This window comes from Odocoileus virginianus, unplaced genomic scaffold (assembly GCF_023699985.2).
Source record: "Odocoileus virginianus isolate 20LAN1187 ecotype Illinois unplaced genomic scaffold, Ovbor_1.2 Unplaced_Contig_10, whole genome shotgun sequence".
Classification (NCBI taxonomy): domain Eukaryota; kingdom Metazoa; phylum Chordata; class Mammalia; order Artiodactyla; family Cervidae; genus Odocoileus; species Odocoileus virginianus.
Genome location: NW_027224327.1, coordinates 371,455 through 387,667, shown reverse-complemented (window position 1 = coordinate 387,667; position 16,213 = coordinate 371,455). Strand labels below are relative to the sequence as shown.

At 46.3% G+C, this 16,213-nt stretch overlaps 2 protein-coding genes across 14 annotated transcripts in view; one reads left to right on the top strand and one right to left on the bottom strand.

Moving 5' to 3' along the window:
- Nucleotides 1-1,514: 1,514 nt before the first annotated feature.
- LOC139033929 (uncharacterized) lies at nt 1,515-8,561 on the bottom strand. Its single transcript, XM_070463949.1, is given in 3 exon segments — nt 1,515-5,747; nt 5,750-6,853; nt 7,654-8,561. Coding segments are annotated over 2 exon segments (5,085 nt in total). The 5' UTR covers nt 6,774-6,853; nt 7,654-8,561; the 3' UTR covers nt 1,515-1,686.
- Nucleotides 8,562-8,653: 92 nt separating this feature from the next.
- WDR33 (WD repeat domain 33) overlaps nt 8,654-16,213 on the top strand; it is a 115,704-nt gene continuing 108,144 nt past the window's right edge. For 7 of the 13 annotated variants that reach the window (XM_070463955.1, XM_070463950.1, XM_070463953.1 and 4 more), the window contains exon 1: nt 8,654-8,818. The gene's annotated coding sequence lies outside the window, so the exon portion shown is untranslated. The remainder of the gene's footprint in view (nt 8,819-16,213) is intronic. The other 6 variants (XM_070463959.1, XM_070463958.1, XM_070463961.1 and 3 more) reach the window with 3 other exon arrangements.

Sequence of the window (16,213 nt, the reverse complement as noted above, 5' to 3'; positions counted from 1 at the left end):
GCACTATAAGTGGGCCCAGGAGGGTGGAAACTAAGGTGGTCAGCCAGGGGGAGCGTTGAAACCAAGACTCAAACCATCCCTGCTGGGCCTCCCGTTCCCTCTTTCGTTGCGCCAGTCCCTCTCTCACTTTTGCCATAGATTCTCTTACCACTCCTGTATGGTCTGCATAGAAACAACATTCTTCTCCCAGAGCCGCGCAGACCCCACCCTGCTGGAGAAAAACCAAGTCTAATCCTCTCCTATTCTGCAAGACCACCTCAGACAAGGAAGTCAGAGACTTCTCTAAGTGACTGATTGATTCTTCTATGCGAGTCAGATCCTCATCTATAGCGGCTCGTAGGGAGGAAAACCCTTGGCCTTGCAGAGATAGTGAAGCTATTCCTGTCCCTGTTCCTGCCAGCCCAAGACTGAACAAGGCTGCCATGGTGATCGCACTGACTGGCTCTCTCTTTTGTCTTAGCATTTCCCGGTCCCAATGTGAGTACATAACCTCTTCAGAGTGGTATAAGATTTTTGGCATTACAGCAACCAGGACACAGAATTCTTGACTCTGGTTAAAAACCTTCACATTCAAACATGGGGTTAGCCCAGTATGTGAACAAATCCACCAACCCCCAGCCTCTGGCACAATCCAATTTTTGCCGTGTAAGCGTAGGTTACTAATAGTCCGGGCACAAAGGGAAGTTTTATCACGTGGCACTGTGCCCAAACAGAGTCCCTGTCCCCAAACTTCATTCATTGAGAGGCCAACCTTGCGTTCTTCCCATCGGCATTGGCGTGGGTTCTGGCCTGAAGACAAGTGGTAAGAGACATTGAGGCCTATGGCCTCATAGAAGGGGGGGTGAAGATTATAACAAAGCCAGCAGGATTGGGTCGCATTAGGGTTGGTATGGTTTAAGACCGTAAAGGCTGCATTCACTAAGGCCCATAGGGGGTCCTGAATTGCTGAGCTAATGGTAACAGCCAGAGGGCCAGGGGTTTCCGACAGTTTGTCTCTGAGGCTCGGGGTAGAGGAGATGTTACATGTTCCCGGCGAGCCTGGTCTGGAGGTGGTTGGCTTGGGGGTCGCCTTGTGCCCCTGTAATGTTTTGACCAGATTGGGACCTAAACTATGTACCTGCACTGGCTCAATAACCTGTCTTATGGTCAATAACCCACTCGGATAGGGACCGGGCCAACTCACGTGGAGTTGAAATCCCCAAGTCAGTCCGGAGGTCCACTTGTTTTCTCTTTTTGCCCTTTCTTGGTTAAACTGTACCCGTATTTGAGGTGCCCTGCGGTCAGGGTCTCGGAAGGTAAAGTTCACCAAGTCTCGATTTCCCACATCCCACTTTCTGGGCCCATCGCATGAGGTTACACAACTCCAACTAGCACAGTAAAAGCTTTCTACCCCCCCACATGTCCTCCAATTTCCCTTGATGCCACCAGGACAGGCGTAAAACCCATCTGGCCACCAGAACCCATCCGTTCTGACCCACCCTGGCCCAGTATGAAAAAGTTGCCTGAGATCAAAGTACAGGTCTGGCCACCAAGTGTTAATGGGATGGATCTCCGAGGTCTGGTTGAGCACTTCGTGAGTCTGTCCGTCGCTGAGTTTCCAGGTAACCTTGACCGGCTGGTGGGGGTTGGTCTGGAGGCCGTGAGAAGTCGTCCCTGGATTGATGAGGGCTGCCATCAGCAAGAGAACTAGGAGGCTTCTCGGCGGGTGAGCTTCAGTTTTAAAGGATTTGACGGATGAGTATTCGCCTTCCATTCTGTTTGTGCCTTATCTCGTTCCTCTGGCGTGGCCTGCCGCACGTGGTTGCAGTGAACCCAGGGTCCAATCCCGTCAACCTTGACAGCGGTAGGAGTGGTTAGGAGAACAACATAAGGGCCTTTCCATCTAGGTTCTAATACTCTAGATTGGTGTCGTTTTACCCAAACCCAATCACCTGGGCCAATATTATGAGAGGGGAGGGCCCTCTCATTCTGGCCCTCGTATACTTCTCGAATCAATTTCCAAACATGGTTATGCACCTTACTTAATGCCATCAGAGTTTGCTGGAATTGTCCCAAAGTAGGGGGTGGCAGGCATTTTCCTTCGAAAATAGGACACACAGGAGGGGGTCTTCCATACAGAATCTCAAAAGGGGTAAGATTCAGCTTATAAGGGGTGTTACGCGCCCGAAAGAGTGCAAAGGGAAGGAGGGTCACCCAGTCCCCGCCAGTCTCTATTGCCAACTTTGTCAAAGTTTCTTTTAGGGTCCGATTCATTCTCTCAACCTGTCCTGAGCTCTGGGGATTATATTCGCAATGTAACTTCCATTTCGTCCCCAGAGCTCGGGCCAGCCCTTGTACAACCTGGCTCACAAAGGCAGGTCCGTTATCAGAGCCCATAGTCACTGGCAGCCCATACCTAGGCACTATTTCCTCTAAGATCTTTTTAGCAACCACTATGGCTGTCTCTCCCTTAGTGGGGAAAGCTTCCACCCACCCCGAGAAGGTATCTACCAGAACCAACAGATAGCGGTACCCATACTTGCCTGGCCTTACCTCAGTGAAATCTATCTCCCAGTGTTGCCCTGGCTTTTCCCCTCGGTACCTCGTTCCCGAGTGCTGCTTCTTCTCTGCCCTCATCAGCTGGCAAGCTTTGCAGGCTTGAATTATCTCTCGTACAGTTGCATTTTGTCGAGGGAACCTCAGGCAGGCCGTCTGGAGAAGTGTTAGGGTCTTTCTTTCTCCCAAGTGTGTAGTTGCGTGTAGGTGTTTACACAGGTGACGACCCAGGGTGGCAGGCAATATCAGGTTGTTGTTTTGGTCTCGGTACCATCCATCTTGGTCATCCTTCTGGAGGGTGGTATCCTCGTTGATCCAGGCGAGATCAGGGAGGGAATATTCGGGAACTGGTGGCAAGGTCCCCATACCAGGAGGTGGAAGTCCCACGGCTAATATGGGGGCGGCATAGTCCCGGCTAGCCGCTTCTCGAGCGGCCGCATCAGCGGCACGATTGCCCCGTGCCTTAGGGTCTTCTCCTTTCTGGTGACCGGGGACATGTACTATTGCTACTGCCCGGGGCAGTTGGACAGCTTCCAGGAGCCTGCGAATCTCAGGCAAATTTTTGACCTCTTTTCCCTCAGCTGTCCGAAATCCCCTTTCTTGGTATATGGGACCTTGAATATGGGCAGTGCTGAAAGCATATCGGCTGTCAGTGAAAATGGTGACTCTCTTCCCTTTCGCTTGCTCCAGAGCCTGTATTAGGGCAATCAATTCTGCTTTTTGTGCAGAAGTGTTTGGGGGAAGTGTCTCAGCCCATATCGTTTGCCCTGACTCATCAACTATGGCGGCCCCCGCCTTCCTTTGCCCATCTTTTACATAGCTGCTCCCATCGGTGAACCATACTAGCTCACTGTTGCTTAGCGGTACATCAGTTAAGTCTTTTCGTGCCGCCAGGGCCTCAGCCAGTATCTCACTGCAATCATGGAGAGGGCGGTCTTTCTCTGGGTTAGGTAGGAGCGTGGCTGGATTCAGGAAGCAAGGGGTCTGAAAACGCACCCGTGGGGCATCGAGCAGCAGGGCCTGGTAATGTGTCAAGCGGGCATTGGAGATCCACTTACCCGGCGGCTGCTTCAAAACCCCTTCGATGGCGTGGGGGGTGAAAACCGAGAGTTGCTGTCCATACGTCAACTTGTCGGCGTCGCGGACGAGGAGGGCAGTGGCTGCAATGATGCGAAGGCAAGGGGGCCACCCAGCGGCCACCGGGTCTAATCGCTTCGAAAGGTATGCCACCGGCCGCTTCCATGGTCCCCATTGTTGCGTCAAGACCCCCTTTCCTATTCCTTGCTTTTCATCTACAAACAGCTGGAATGGCTTATTTGGGTTAGGCAGGGCAAGGGCTGGGGCTTCTAGTAGGGCCCGTCTGAGTGTCTGGAAAGCCTGTTTCATTGGCTCAGTCCAAGTCCAGTTTGGGGTCTCTTTACTTCCCTCATACAAGGGCCGGGCCTTCTCAGCAAACCCCATGATCCACAGTCTGCAATATCCAACAGTCCCCAGAAACTCTCTCACCTGGCGGGGGGTCTTGGGCTCTGGTATCTGCAATATTGTTTCCTTCATGGCCTGGGTTAGCCACCTTTGCCCCTGCCTGATCTTATACCCCAAATAGGTGACCTCTTGCCGGGCTATTTGTGCCTTCTTTGCACTAGCATGATACCCCAAGGTGCCTAGGGTCTGTAAGAGGTCCCCGGTGGCACGGCTGCATGCCTCCTCCGTGGTTCCAGCCAACATAAGGTCATCTACATATTGTAGCAGAATGACCTCTGGGTGGCAAGCCCGATATTCGTAGAGGTCCTCACTCAGAGCCTCATTAAACAGGGTAGGGGAGTTCTTGAACCCCTGTGGGAGGCGGGTCCAAGTTAATTGTACTACCGGTTGGCCCTCCCCCTCGGTCCACTCAAAGGCAAATATCTCCTGGCTCTGGGCCGCCAGGGGTAGGCTGAAAAAGGCATCCTTCAAGTCTAACACAGTGTACCAAGTGTACTCAGGCAGTAAGCTGCTCAGGAGGGTATACGGGTTAGGGACAGTGGGGTGTATGTCACTCACCCGCTTGTTGACTTCTCGCAGGTCTTGGACAGGTCTGTAATCTGTCCCCCCTGGCTTCTTCACCGGCAGTAAGGGGGTGTTCCAAGGGGATTGGCACCGCTTGAGAATTCCGGCATCCATGAGCCGTCGAATGTGGGGAGTGATCCCCCGCCGAGCCTCCTGGCTCATAGGGTACTGTCTCACCCTCACAGGAACTGCCTCGGCCTTTAGCTCGATGACGACCGGATGTCTCTGTTTGGCCAGTCCCATTCCTGCCGTTTCTGCCCAGGCCAATGGGTATTTATGGACCCACGGTTGTACATCTGGTGCTATAACCTCTGAGGGCTTAGGCGCAAAAAGTCTGTATTCATCCCTTAAGGCTAGGGACAAGACATGTATCGGCTGTCCAAGTCCATCCGTGACTGACATTCCCCCAGGGTCAAAATGGATCTGAGCATTAACTTTAGTTAACAAGTCTCTTCCAAGTAGAGGGGCTGGGCATTCTGGTATCACCAAAAACGAATGGGACACCTGGTGGGTCCCCAGATTTACTTTTCGTTCTGTGGTCCAACAATATCTTTTTGTCCCCGTGGCTCCTTGCACTATGCTGGTTTTCTTAGACATTGGTCCCAGCTTTTTATTTAAAACAGAGTGTTGGGCGCCAGTATCTACCATGAAGCCAACGGGTTTCCCCTCCACATGTATGGTTACCCAGGACTCGGGGAGGGGTGCCGAGTCTTGACTCCCCTAGTCACTGTCTTCCCCCGCATATAGAACTCGAGTTCCGGGGGGGATTTTCCCCCTCTGGGTCATTCCTCTCCTCGAGTCCCTCTTAGGGCACTCGTTTTTCCAGTGCCCCTGTTCTTTGCAGTAGGCGCACTGATCCTTCTTTAGGGCCTGCCTTTTTGGTTTTTCTTTTTCTCCCGTCTGGGGGTCTCGAGGTTCCCTCAATTCTGTTCCGGCCTTTATCCCCGCAAAAAGAATCTGGGCTAGCTCTCTCTGGTTCTTCCGGTTTTCCCTCGTTCTATATTCTCTATCTTCCTTCCTGATCTTCTCAGCTAATTCCCTTTCCTCCCGTCGAATTCGTTCTTCCCTTTCTTCTGAGGTCTCCCTATTATTAAATACCTTTTCAGCTGCTTTCAGTAAATCCTGTATTGTCTGTTCTCCCAACCCCTCTATCTTTTGTAATTTCTCCTAATATCTGGGGCTGCCTGATTCACAAACGCTAACAGAACTGCAGCGCGTGACTCCTCAGCCTGGGGGTCCATAGGTGTATATTGCCTAAAGGCTTCCATCAGCCTCTCTAGGAAGGCTGCCGGGCTCTCAGTGGGCTCTTGCCTTACTAAATTTACCTTCGCCAAATTTGTCGGCTTCCTAGCTGCAGCCCGCAGGCCAGCCATCAGAGTCTGGCGGTACACTCGGAGACGCTCCCTACCTTCCACCCGCTCAAAATCCCAGTTAGGCCGCAACAGAGGAAACCCCTCGTCTACGAGATGAGGCTGGGCAGTAGGCCTCCCATCGGCCCCCGGGACTCGTTTCCGCGCCTCTGCCAGGATTCGCTCCCGTTCTTCTGTGGTGAAGAGTACCTGTAACAGCTGCTGACAATCATCCCAGGTGGGGTTGTGAGTGAACAAAATGGAATCTAAGAGGTCAATGAGGCCTTGGGGCTTCTCTGAGAAAGGAGGGTTTTGGGTTTTCCAATTGTACAGGTCACTCGTGGAAAAGGGCCAGTACTGATAGGTTCGCTCTCCATCCGGGTTAGCTGGTCCCACTCGGACGGGGAGCGCCTGAACAGTGGATGAAGGTAACTCTGAGTCTCCAGGGTCTTGCCCACCCCTATCTCCCCTAGTTCTCCCCCGGGTCCCCAATGCCGGTCCCCCCTCACGGTCGGTTCCCATTGGCCCTCCTAATCCTCTCGGTTCACCCGTGGGAGCTTCTCTCCTCGGAGGGGATTGCAAGGAGGGCACATAAGGCGGAGGCCTCATCTCCGTTTCTAGGTCTATCAGGTTTGGACAAGATGATTCCTGAAAGACTAGTTTTGGGTCCTCTTTCTTTTTGGTTTCCTCTGGGGGGGTCTCCATCACCAGGACCTGTGAATTAGAAGAACTAGGAGGTTTGTGAACGAAAGGTTTTAACCACTTAGGCGGATTTTCCACTAGATCCTGCCAAACCATGACATAGGGGACCTGACCCGGATGGCCCCAGGGATCAGGAGCCATAATCTTCTCCTTCACAGCCTGTATGATGGACGGTTGAAAGGTGCCTTCCGGAGGCCATCCAACCTGGAAGGCGGGCCACTCTGCAGAACAAAAAGTTATTAATTTACTTTTCTTGACTAACAAAGACAAGTTATGGGCCCTGGCCCTGACATCTGAAAAATGGTCAGTCATGAGAGAAAGTGGGGTAGATTCTCCCTGACCCATGGTCAAGGAATAAATGGTAGGGAAGAGAGAGAGAGAAGTCACTGAGAACGACCACCAAAAATCCTACCGGGAGTGGTGGCGGCCAAGAGGTTGGGCTTATGGTATGCTTTTGGAACTGTTTATGTGCCTGCGTCGTTGCACGGAAGTTTTCTTGCTGGGGGCGGGCACCCTAGGGGTTTCTAGCCCGTTCCGTGACCCCCTTATCCTCTCACGGGAGTCTTCAAGTGGCAGGCGCCCTAATGGCCTTTAAGTGCCTGACCCGTGCCCACACGAAGAATTTTAGGCCACGTCCTCAGTTAGGGATGTTAAAGGAGAGTTTCACCCGGTCGGGCTCTAGTTACTGAGGCTCACTTATTGTAGGGCCTTCAGAGTCCGCCAGAGTGTAGCCCTGGCCAGGACTCATCAATTGCCTCCACAACTGTTCGCCTATTCACTGAAACTCCCGAAAAGAAAAAGGAGTTGAGGGCAGATCAGAGAAGAAGAGAAGGAGAATAAGTCAGAAGAGAGAAAAGAACGATGTATCAGAAGGGAACGAGACCAAAGACAATGCCGGCACACACACAAACACGGAGGGGCGTAGACGAACACACGGACAAACGAACGGCGGCCGCCAACACAGCGCTGGGTTTTCGGGCCCCCTGAATTCTCTTGCCTCCCGGTCGCAGGTTCACCTTACCGAATGGCGTCTCCCGCAGAATCGGCTGCCTCCCAGCGCGTCCGCTGGCCTCGGCCTTACGCCGGCTGGAACGTTTAATCCGTTCCCCCTTTATACAAAACCTTTCCGCAGAGTCGGCCGCCTCCCAGCGCGTCCGCTGGCCTCGGCCTTACGCCGGCTCGTTCCCCTCTTTCCCGCGGAGTCGGCCGCCTCCCAGCGCGTCCGCTGGCCTCGGCCTTATGCCGGCTCCCTCTCCTTTATAGGAAGTTTTTTCTGCGCCAGATACCTTCCTGCTTTCCAGCAGGGCCTCGGATTTACACTGGACTTTCCTGTTCTGCCTGAGCACCGGTGTTTTTATCTATCCTTCCCCTCTGTCCTGTAAGTGTTCTCTTCTCCCGGTCAAGGGATCCCGGACGAGCCCCCAAATGTTATGCCCGATGTCCGAATCCCCGAGCAGGAAGAGAGAAGGCTACCAAGACAATGCAATTTACAAAAAGGGAAGTTTTATTTCTGGCTCGAGTCAGGGCTTTCTGCTGCGACCAACACAGTGGCGCAAGGTCAGAAAAGCCCTGAACAAAGGCTGTTATCCAAATTTATAAGGTATGCATAAGAGGTTAGTAGCTGGCTTAAGCGGATTGGTTACATGTCTGCAAAGCAATTTTATTGGTGCAACTTTCGCGGGCCTTTCAGCTCTTCCTTTGTTTCTTACTGAGAGCATATTGGCTGGCTTCAGGTTACCTGATGGGGGTAGGGAATCTTATCATTTCGGGGGAAGCAAAAACTTAGGTCCAGGCCGCCTGTCATGGTATTAACCCTGGCAGCCTCACAACCACCTCCCCAGATCCCTTCTCTCCAAGGCGTGAGGACCTCTTCTCATCCTTAACAAAGAAGTCGCTCCGAGAGGCCGCGTGAAGTTCCGGTCAGGCCCCGCCTCTCAGCTAAACACATGCGCAGAGAGCCCTACGGAGTCCTTTGGCTTGGGCGCGCGTGACGTAGAGGCGTACGCCGGTGCGTGATGACATACGGACGTGCGCTCGGTGGCTCATAGGGGAAGATGGCGGCTGCTCTTTTGGAGGAGTGGGATTGAGAGGGGAGGAGGGGGGGGGCCCGACGGGAGAGACATTCCTGACTGTGAAGACGAACATATCGCTCGCCAGTCATTAGGACCTCTGATCAGCGCCTGAGGGTGAGTGCGGCGGCGGCATGGGACCGCTCACCTGCCGCAGGCGGCCGCACTCCGCCATTTTCATGCTCGGCCGTTGCGTGCTTTGGGGACCTCAGGGGTGCCTGTGGACGAGTTGGAAGAGTTGGGAGGATAGACCTCCCAACTCTCTTTGAGGCGGGTTTGGGCCTTACGGGAGGGGGCTAGCAGCTTGAGGCATCCCGGGAATGGCGGACATGGCAAGGCTAAGGCCCTGACTTGGGACCTGTGGCGACGCGAAGACGTAGGTAGGGTAGGCCGCGGAGAACACTGAAGTTTGGAGGAGTGAAGCGCCTTAAAACTGAAATTGGGGGCGGGAGTGGAAGGGGTTGGGCCGAGAGTTGAATGGTTTGAGTGGTTGATTGAAGAGGTCATGGGAAGTTAGTTAATAGAAACCTGTAAAACGGCGAAGGTTTAGCCTCGTTTTTATCGTGACCTGAAGTCTGTAATTTTAACAGGTATAAGTCCACAGCTAGGTAGGCAAAAAACCTCTGCTCCTGCTCCTTTGGAATAGCTTTATTACTGTTTTGTTTGGTTTAGATCGTGCTCTCTGCAAGTGGCCATTAGTAGCTCCCTGTGTATTTCTGATTTTGAGTTCTGGCAGTTAGATACTCAGGATTAGAGAAGGCTTTTTTTTTTAGGAAATGTAAAAACTGTTGATATGTCCATGTAAACCCTTGTAATTGGTGGTTCTTCCGGAGAAGGGAGAAGGAGGCGGGTCGATAGGGAATTCGGTAATTGGACCTGTTTAAATCAAATCAGAAAAACATGGATTATTTCTAGAAAACCTGTCATGAATGATTTGAAGTATTTTCTACTCAGATGACATTATGTTGAGTGTTAGGGGAACTTTGGAAGACTAGAATATGAACAAAAAGGACTGTGAGGACTGTTACGAAGCCTGAGTGAACTTTTAAGTACCCTCTGGAGATTAGTGCACGCAGTATTTTTGCCTGTGAATGTGATGCAGAGGTAGACCTATTTAGTTCAAACAAAAACTTTTAAACAGAAACTGTTCATTGTTCCCCGATGGCATTTTTTCCCGCTAATCTTAATTGCATTTGGCCTCTCTTATTACCATAAAGTACTTTTACACTTTTAAACTGCTTTCCTTGCTTAGAAGAAGACAAAATACTGTATCGATTTGTATTTATGTTGAGGCCTTACGTTCTGTATTTGGCCTTTTTCTTGAAGTTTAGAGAAAAATTTTTAACTTTGGTATTTGGAGGAGGAATTTTAGTAGAAAGTTGGCCTTAAATCACAGTGCTTTAGAAAAAAGATAAATCCTTATCTCTGAAGTTGATGGCTTAACTTGCATTCTTTGGTTGGTGAAAAATATTAAAACGCAGGTATTGCCATCAATTTTACCCTGACCTGAGGCTTTAATTACACTTCTAGTAACCATTTAAGGTGCTTATTCAGAGCTCTTGTATGCTAAGTAACAAGTTCTGTATACTTTTCGCACTACTTAGGGAAAAATGTTAATTGTTGCTGAAACTATTTCATATTTCAGAATAAGAAAGTAAGGCAGAGGGGACCGGGATGGGGAATACATGTAAATCCATGGCTAATTCATTTCAATGTATGACAAAAACTACTGTAATGATGTAATTAGCCTCCAACTAATAAAAATAAACGGAAAAACAAAAATAAAAAGAAAGTAAGGCAATGTAAAGTTTTATAACTGTCACAAATATATTGACAAAGATATTAGTGAAAACTTTTCACCTAAGAATGTATTTATGTTATCCTTTTGAGGTTGCTTAGCAGAAGATGGGACTTTTACATTAAAGTAGTATTAATTAGAGCCCACAGATTAGAAATCTTCATTATCAAATCATATTTAGTTGTCTAGCTCACCAGTTTTTTAAGCATTCCAGATTTGTTTTTTAAGATTCCAGTTGTCCTAGTTTTCTGCCAAACATTATTCCAGGATTTTATTTGTGTTGTAACTTCTGCTTTTAAGAGATTTTTTTTTTCTTTTAGATTAGTGAAAATTTCTCTGATACTCATATATGCATTGTATTGGAAAATATTTTTATTCTCATCCTTTCTGCCTTAGAACATTTTAGTATTTTTTACTAGTGACTGACTTTATAATGTTTGTTTTGTACCTTATAATCATAATTTGAGTGCTTGTTATTTTCTAAGATCTAGGTAGTATTTATTGGAAAGGCTATGGGTTTTAGCAGTAGATAGACCTAGGTTTGAAGGTCTGTCTACTGGTTAGTCTCTCCACTATCTAGCTTTTTTACATTTGGTCACTTACATGCTGAACTTCAGTTTAAAAATGTTAGTTATAGTATTATCTCCAAGGTAAAAAAAGTACATAGTAAGCATTCAGTAAATTTTGGCATTTTTCTTTTGTGACTTGAATTTGATGAAGTCCTTTTTTTTTTTTTAAATTGAGTTGTTAGTTTCAGGTGTACATAGGTACAGTAATGCTTCACTATTAGTATATATTGCAGAATGATCACCACAATAAGTTCATCACCATACAGTTATACTTTCTTTTTGTTATGAGAACTTTTAAGATCTACTCATTTAGAAAATTTCAATATGCAATATAGTGTTAACTGTAGTTGCTATGTTTAACTTACTTTAGAATTGGAAATTTGTATATTTTGATCCCCTTCATCCATTTTGTCCATTTCTGCCTTCCCCATTTTTACTTTTTAAAAATTAACTCAAATGTCTTTGTTGGAAACAAAGATTGGATCAATCTCATTCCTTTGGTAAAGTAAGTACTCCCTTCCCTGTGTTTAATTAAAGAGTTTTGTGTATACTTCTTCTTAATGTATTTTTTAAATTTAACTTTATCCAATTATTTTTGGCTGCTCTGGGCACGAGGGTTTTCTCTGGCTGTGGTTTGCAAAGCAGTGGGCTCTCGGCTGCGCGGGCTTCAGTTGTGGCACAAGGGCTCAGTTTTCTCATGGCGTGTAGCATCTTCTGGGACCAGGGATGGAACCCGGGTCCCCTGAATTGGCAGGCCGATTCCCAACCACTGGACCACCAGAGAAGTCCTATTTAATGTATTTTGATTGGAGCATAACTTCTCCACTAATTTGTCAGCTCTTAGAAGGCAGATACTACAGTGCCTTATATTTTTTTTTTGTGCTCATAAAGCCTAAAACATTATAAAAATTGAGTGAATGGTTTTTCTACAAAAATCCTCATCATGACTCTCCTAAGATCTGTACTTCACACAGACTGGGTTTATTTCTGCTCCTTTGCCCTTACTGGTGACGTGTTTGCCCATCCCCCTCCTTTCATACTTCATATCCTGTCCATTTCTCAAAGTCCAGCTACATCTTGCCCCATTAGTGAGGTCTTCAGTGAATATTTGTTTATTTTCAACTGTGCCTCTGTTTAACCTAAGGTCTGTGTGACTGCCTCTGTTACGCTAGCACCTGACACTATGCCTTACCTTTCAAGCGGGTCCTTGGGTGGGTTGACAAATGCACAGCTGTGCTTTAAGGCTGACTTTGTTATAAAGCCACCTGCTCTTTTTACTTTCTGCACTAGTAAGATTTGGTTAAGGAGCAATTTCCCTTTATTTGTGTGTAGGATATTCTGGTAACTTTTTTTCTTTGTGTGTTAGGATAAATTGCAAACATCCAGAAAAGCTGAAAGAAGAATGCAGTGAACACCTATTGCCTTTCATTTAGATTTATCTGTTACTAACATTTTGACCATTTTGCTTTTCAGCATACCTCTCCCCTCAACAACCAGTTGAAATTAAATGCTGATATCATGCTATTTGTTCCCTAAATACCTCTTTAAACTAATGCCATTTTTCTACACTTTATATATTTTTATTATAAACTAGCCTCCAGGTGAAACTATATAAAAACAATTCCCTTTATTATGCTTTAGTCAGTTAATGTAAACCCTGGGTTGGGAAGATCCCCTGGAGAAGGAAATGGTAGCCCACTCCAGTATTCTTGCCTGGAGAATCCCATGGACAGAGGAGCCTGGTGGGCTACAGAGTTGGACACGACAGAGCGACTTCACTTTCACTTTCAGTTAACGTTGTTTCTGGCATGGACTTCTAAAGAATATGCTGTATTTGGGATTTTCTAACTGAATGCTAAAAATGTCATTTAACTTGTTTCTCTATTTTTAAATTTCCTATAAATTGAAAGTTAGATCTAGAGAGAATTAATTAAGTTTGGGTCAGTATTTTTGGCACAAATACTTCATAGATGGTAGTATGTAATTTACATTGCATTGCACAGGAAAGACAGAATTCTGGTTCTCCTGTTTCTAGTGATCTATTAATAAGGTGGTGAGGATTTCCAGATGTTTGCCCCACTGTTTACAATGCTAAATTTACTTGTTTAGTGTGGTGTCCATTGGATTTCTTCATTGAAAAGGTACATTTTCCCCTGTCACCTAATGGTTGATGATTGTTGGCCTAGTCATTTAATTTGGAGTTATAAAAATTGAATAAGTGAACTTTCTACAAAAATTCTCCTCACAGCTCTGTTATTTCTTGGCTGTTTTCTGTTAAAAAAAAAGTGCTTCCCCCTCCTTTATAGTTTTTAAAATTTTATTTATTTATGGTTTTTAATGATCTGGGTCTTTGTTGCTGTGCGTGGACTTTCTCTAGTTGTGGCAAGCAGGGGCTACTTTCTAGTCGTCTGCACAGGCTTCTCATTGCGGTGCCTTTTCTTCTTGCACAGCACAGGCTCTAGGCATGCGGGCTTTGATAGTTGCAGCCCTTGGGCTCAGTAGTTTCAGCTGACTGGCAGGGAATTCCCCCTATTCTGTGTGTGTTTTCCTGAAACATCTGGAGTCCTTGATAGCTACCATGCATCTTCCCCTTAAGAACACCATTCTCTTTAATACTCAGAATATTAACAGATTCTACAGACTTGAGTTTCGAGCAAGCTCTGGGAATTGGGGATGGACAGGGAAGCCTGGTGTTCTGCAGTCCATGAGGTCGCAAAGAGTCGGATATGACTGAGTGACTGAACTGAACTGATGGACTTAATGTAGGTACGATATCTGATATTCAGATTTCATATTACAGTTTCTCCAGTTGTCTCAATAACATCCCTTACAGAGTTTTTTCCTCTGTAATTTAGGTTCCAGTCTAGAATTGAACATTGTATTTGTCATATTTCTTTAGTCTTTATGATATTTTTAAACTTAAAAAAATTTATTCATTTTTGGCTGTGCTGGGTCTTCGTTGCTGAGTGAGCTTTTCTCTAGTTGCAGCTCCTGGGCTCTTGAGCACAGGCTCAATAGTTGTGGCACACGGACTTAGTTGCTCTGAGGCCTGTGGGATCTTCCCAGATCAGGGATCAAAACCAACTAATAAAAATAAATGGAAAAAAAAACAACCTGTGTCTCTTGCATTGACAGGCAGATTTCTTTTCCACTGAGCCACCAGGGAAGCCCTCTTTAGTCTTTGGTTGGTAGTTGTTTCTATGGCCTTTCTTTCTTTAATGACTAACTTTTCTTTAAGTCTAGTCTACTAGTTTTGTTTTCTCCTGATTTTTGGAGTATTACTGTTTTTTTTTTTTTTTTTTTGATGTGTTAGTCAGTTGTAGTTGTTACTGTTTTCCATGCTTAAGTTGTTGCAGACTTGGCTAGTGTGAGTCCCTCTTTAAGCTGGTTCTTGTATCCCCACCCCCACCCCATGGGTTTTTTTTTTTTTTTTTTTTTTTTTTGGTCATGCCACATGACTTATTCCTGGATCAGGGGTAGAACCCATGCCCCCTGCAGTGGAAGCTCTGTGTTCACCAGGGAATTCCCTCTTCAAAAGGAATTCCCTTTTGGCTGAACCTAATTAATCTTTGAGAGCTTTTTTCTTGGTTTTTTAGCAAAACAAAATAACCCACGTCTTTCTGTGTTTTCCTGTTTTGTTTTTTATGTTTCTCTGTTTCTCCAAAAAGTCTTACTTTTTTTTGATAGAAAATGATATTCATAGATTTTAAGATTTGGGTGGTTGGTAATATATACACTGTTACTAGAGTGTCTGTGTTCTGGGCTTCCTTCATTGGACAGAGCTAGAAAACATGTTTTCAAAAACTGTTTATATTAGTATTTTAAATTCCAGTTTAAAGTGAACATTGTTATTGGGATTTGTTACAAGGAAAGTAGATTCAACTGAGTGCAGTTGATTTCTTTTCAGTCCTTTTTCCTTAGACTGTATTCCACTAAAAATGAACAGTTAGAGGACTTCCCTGATAGTCCAGTGGTTAAGAATCCTTTTGCCAGTACTGGGGACACTGGCTCAATCCCTGGGCTGGAAAGATCCACATGCTGTGGGCGACTAAGTCCATGTGCTCTAGAGCCCGTGCTCCGCAACAAGAGAAGCCACCGCAATGAGAAGCCTGCGCACCACAACTAGAGAGTAGCTCACCACTACCCCCATCACTGCAGCTAAAGAAAGCCTGCCTGCGGAGGGAAGACCCAGCACCGCCACCCTCTCCCCGCCCCCACAAAAAAAAAGAACTGTTCAAAAGTTACTTGAAATGACACTTTTTTGTTTATTTGAGCAATTTGATTAGTTTTGACTATTAAGTCAGACTTTTTGCTTTTTGTTCATGATTGGGTGTGTTTTTTTCTTTACTTTTTAATATAGTAAATATTTACATGGCTTAAAACTTGATACAGTATTGAAAGATTTTGTAAATCTTGCTTCTGTTTCTGAGCTGTCTGTTCCTTTCTCACTCAACCAAAGTATGGTATGTTTATGTCTGCATCCTTATTTTCTTTTTCTTACAAAAGAGGTATACTATAAAAATTGTTTTTTAAAAAAATTATTTTATTTATTTATTGACTGTACTGGGTCTTTTCTCTAGTTGTGGCCTTCGGGCGCTGCTTTCTAGTTGTAGGGCGTGGGCTTGTCATTGCTGTGGCTGCTCTTGTTGCTGAGCCGTCTAGGAGTTGTGGGCTTTAGTAGTGGCAGTGCAAGGGCTCAGTAGTTGTGATTCCAGGGCTCTGGCTCAATAGTTGTGGCATAGGGGCTTAGTTGCTCTATGGCAACAGGATCTTCCCAGACCAGGGATCGAACTTGTGTCTCCTGCATTGGCAGGCAGATTCTGTTGTTTTCACTTCTCGATTATAGCAAATAATACTGCTATGAACATTTGTGTACAAGTTTTTGTGTGGATATAATGCTTTTGGTTCTCTTGGGAATGTACCTAGAATTAGAATTGCTGGGTATTATGGTAATTATATTCTTAGAATTTAGGGAAATTCTGACCTGGTTTCCTAAGAGGCTGAACTATTTTATATTCATTCCTACCAACAGTATATGAGGGTTCCAGTTTCTCCACATTCTCACCAACCCTGTATGAAGTGTTTTCCCTTTGTGTTTTGATTTGCATTTTCCTAATGATGCTTAGTGTCTTTTCATGTGGTTAT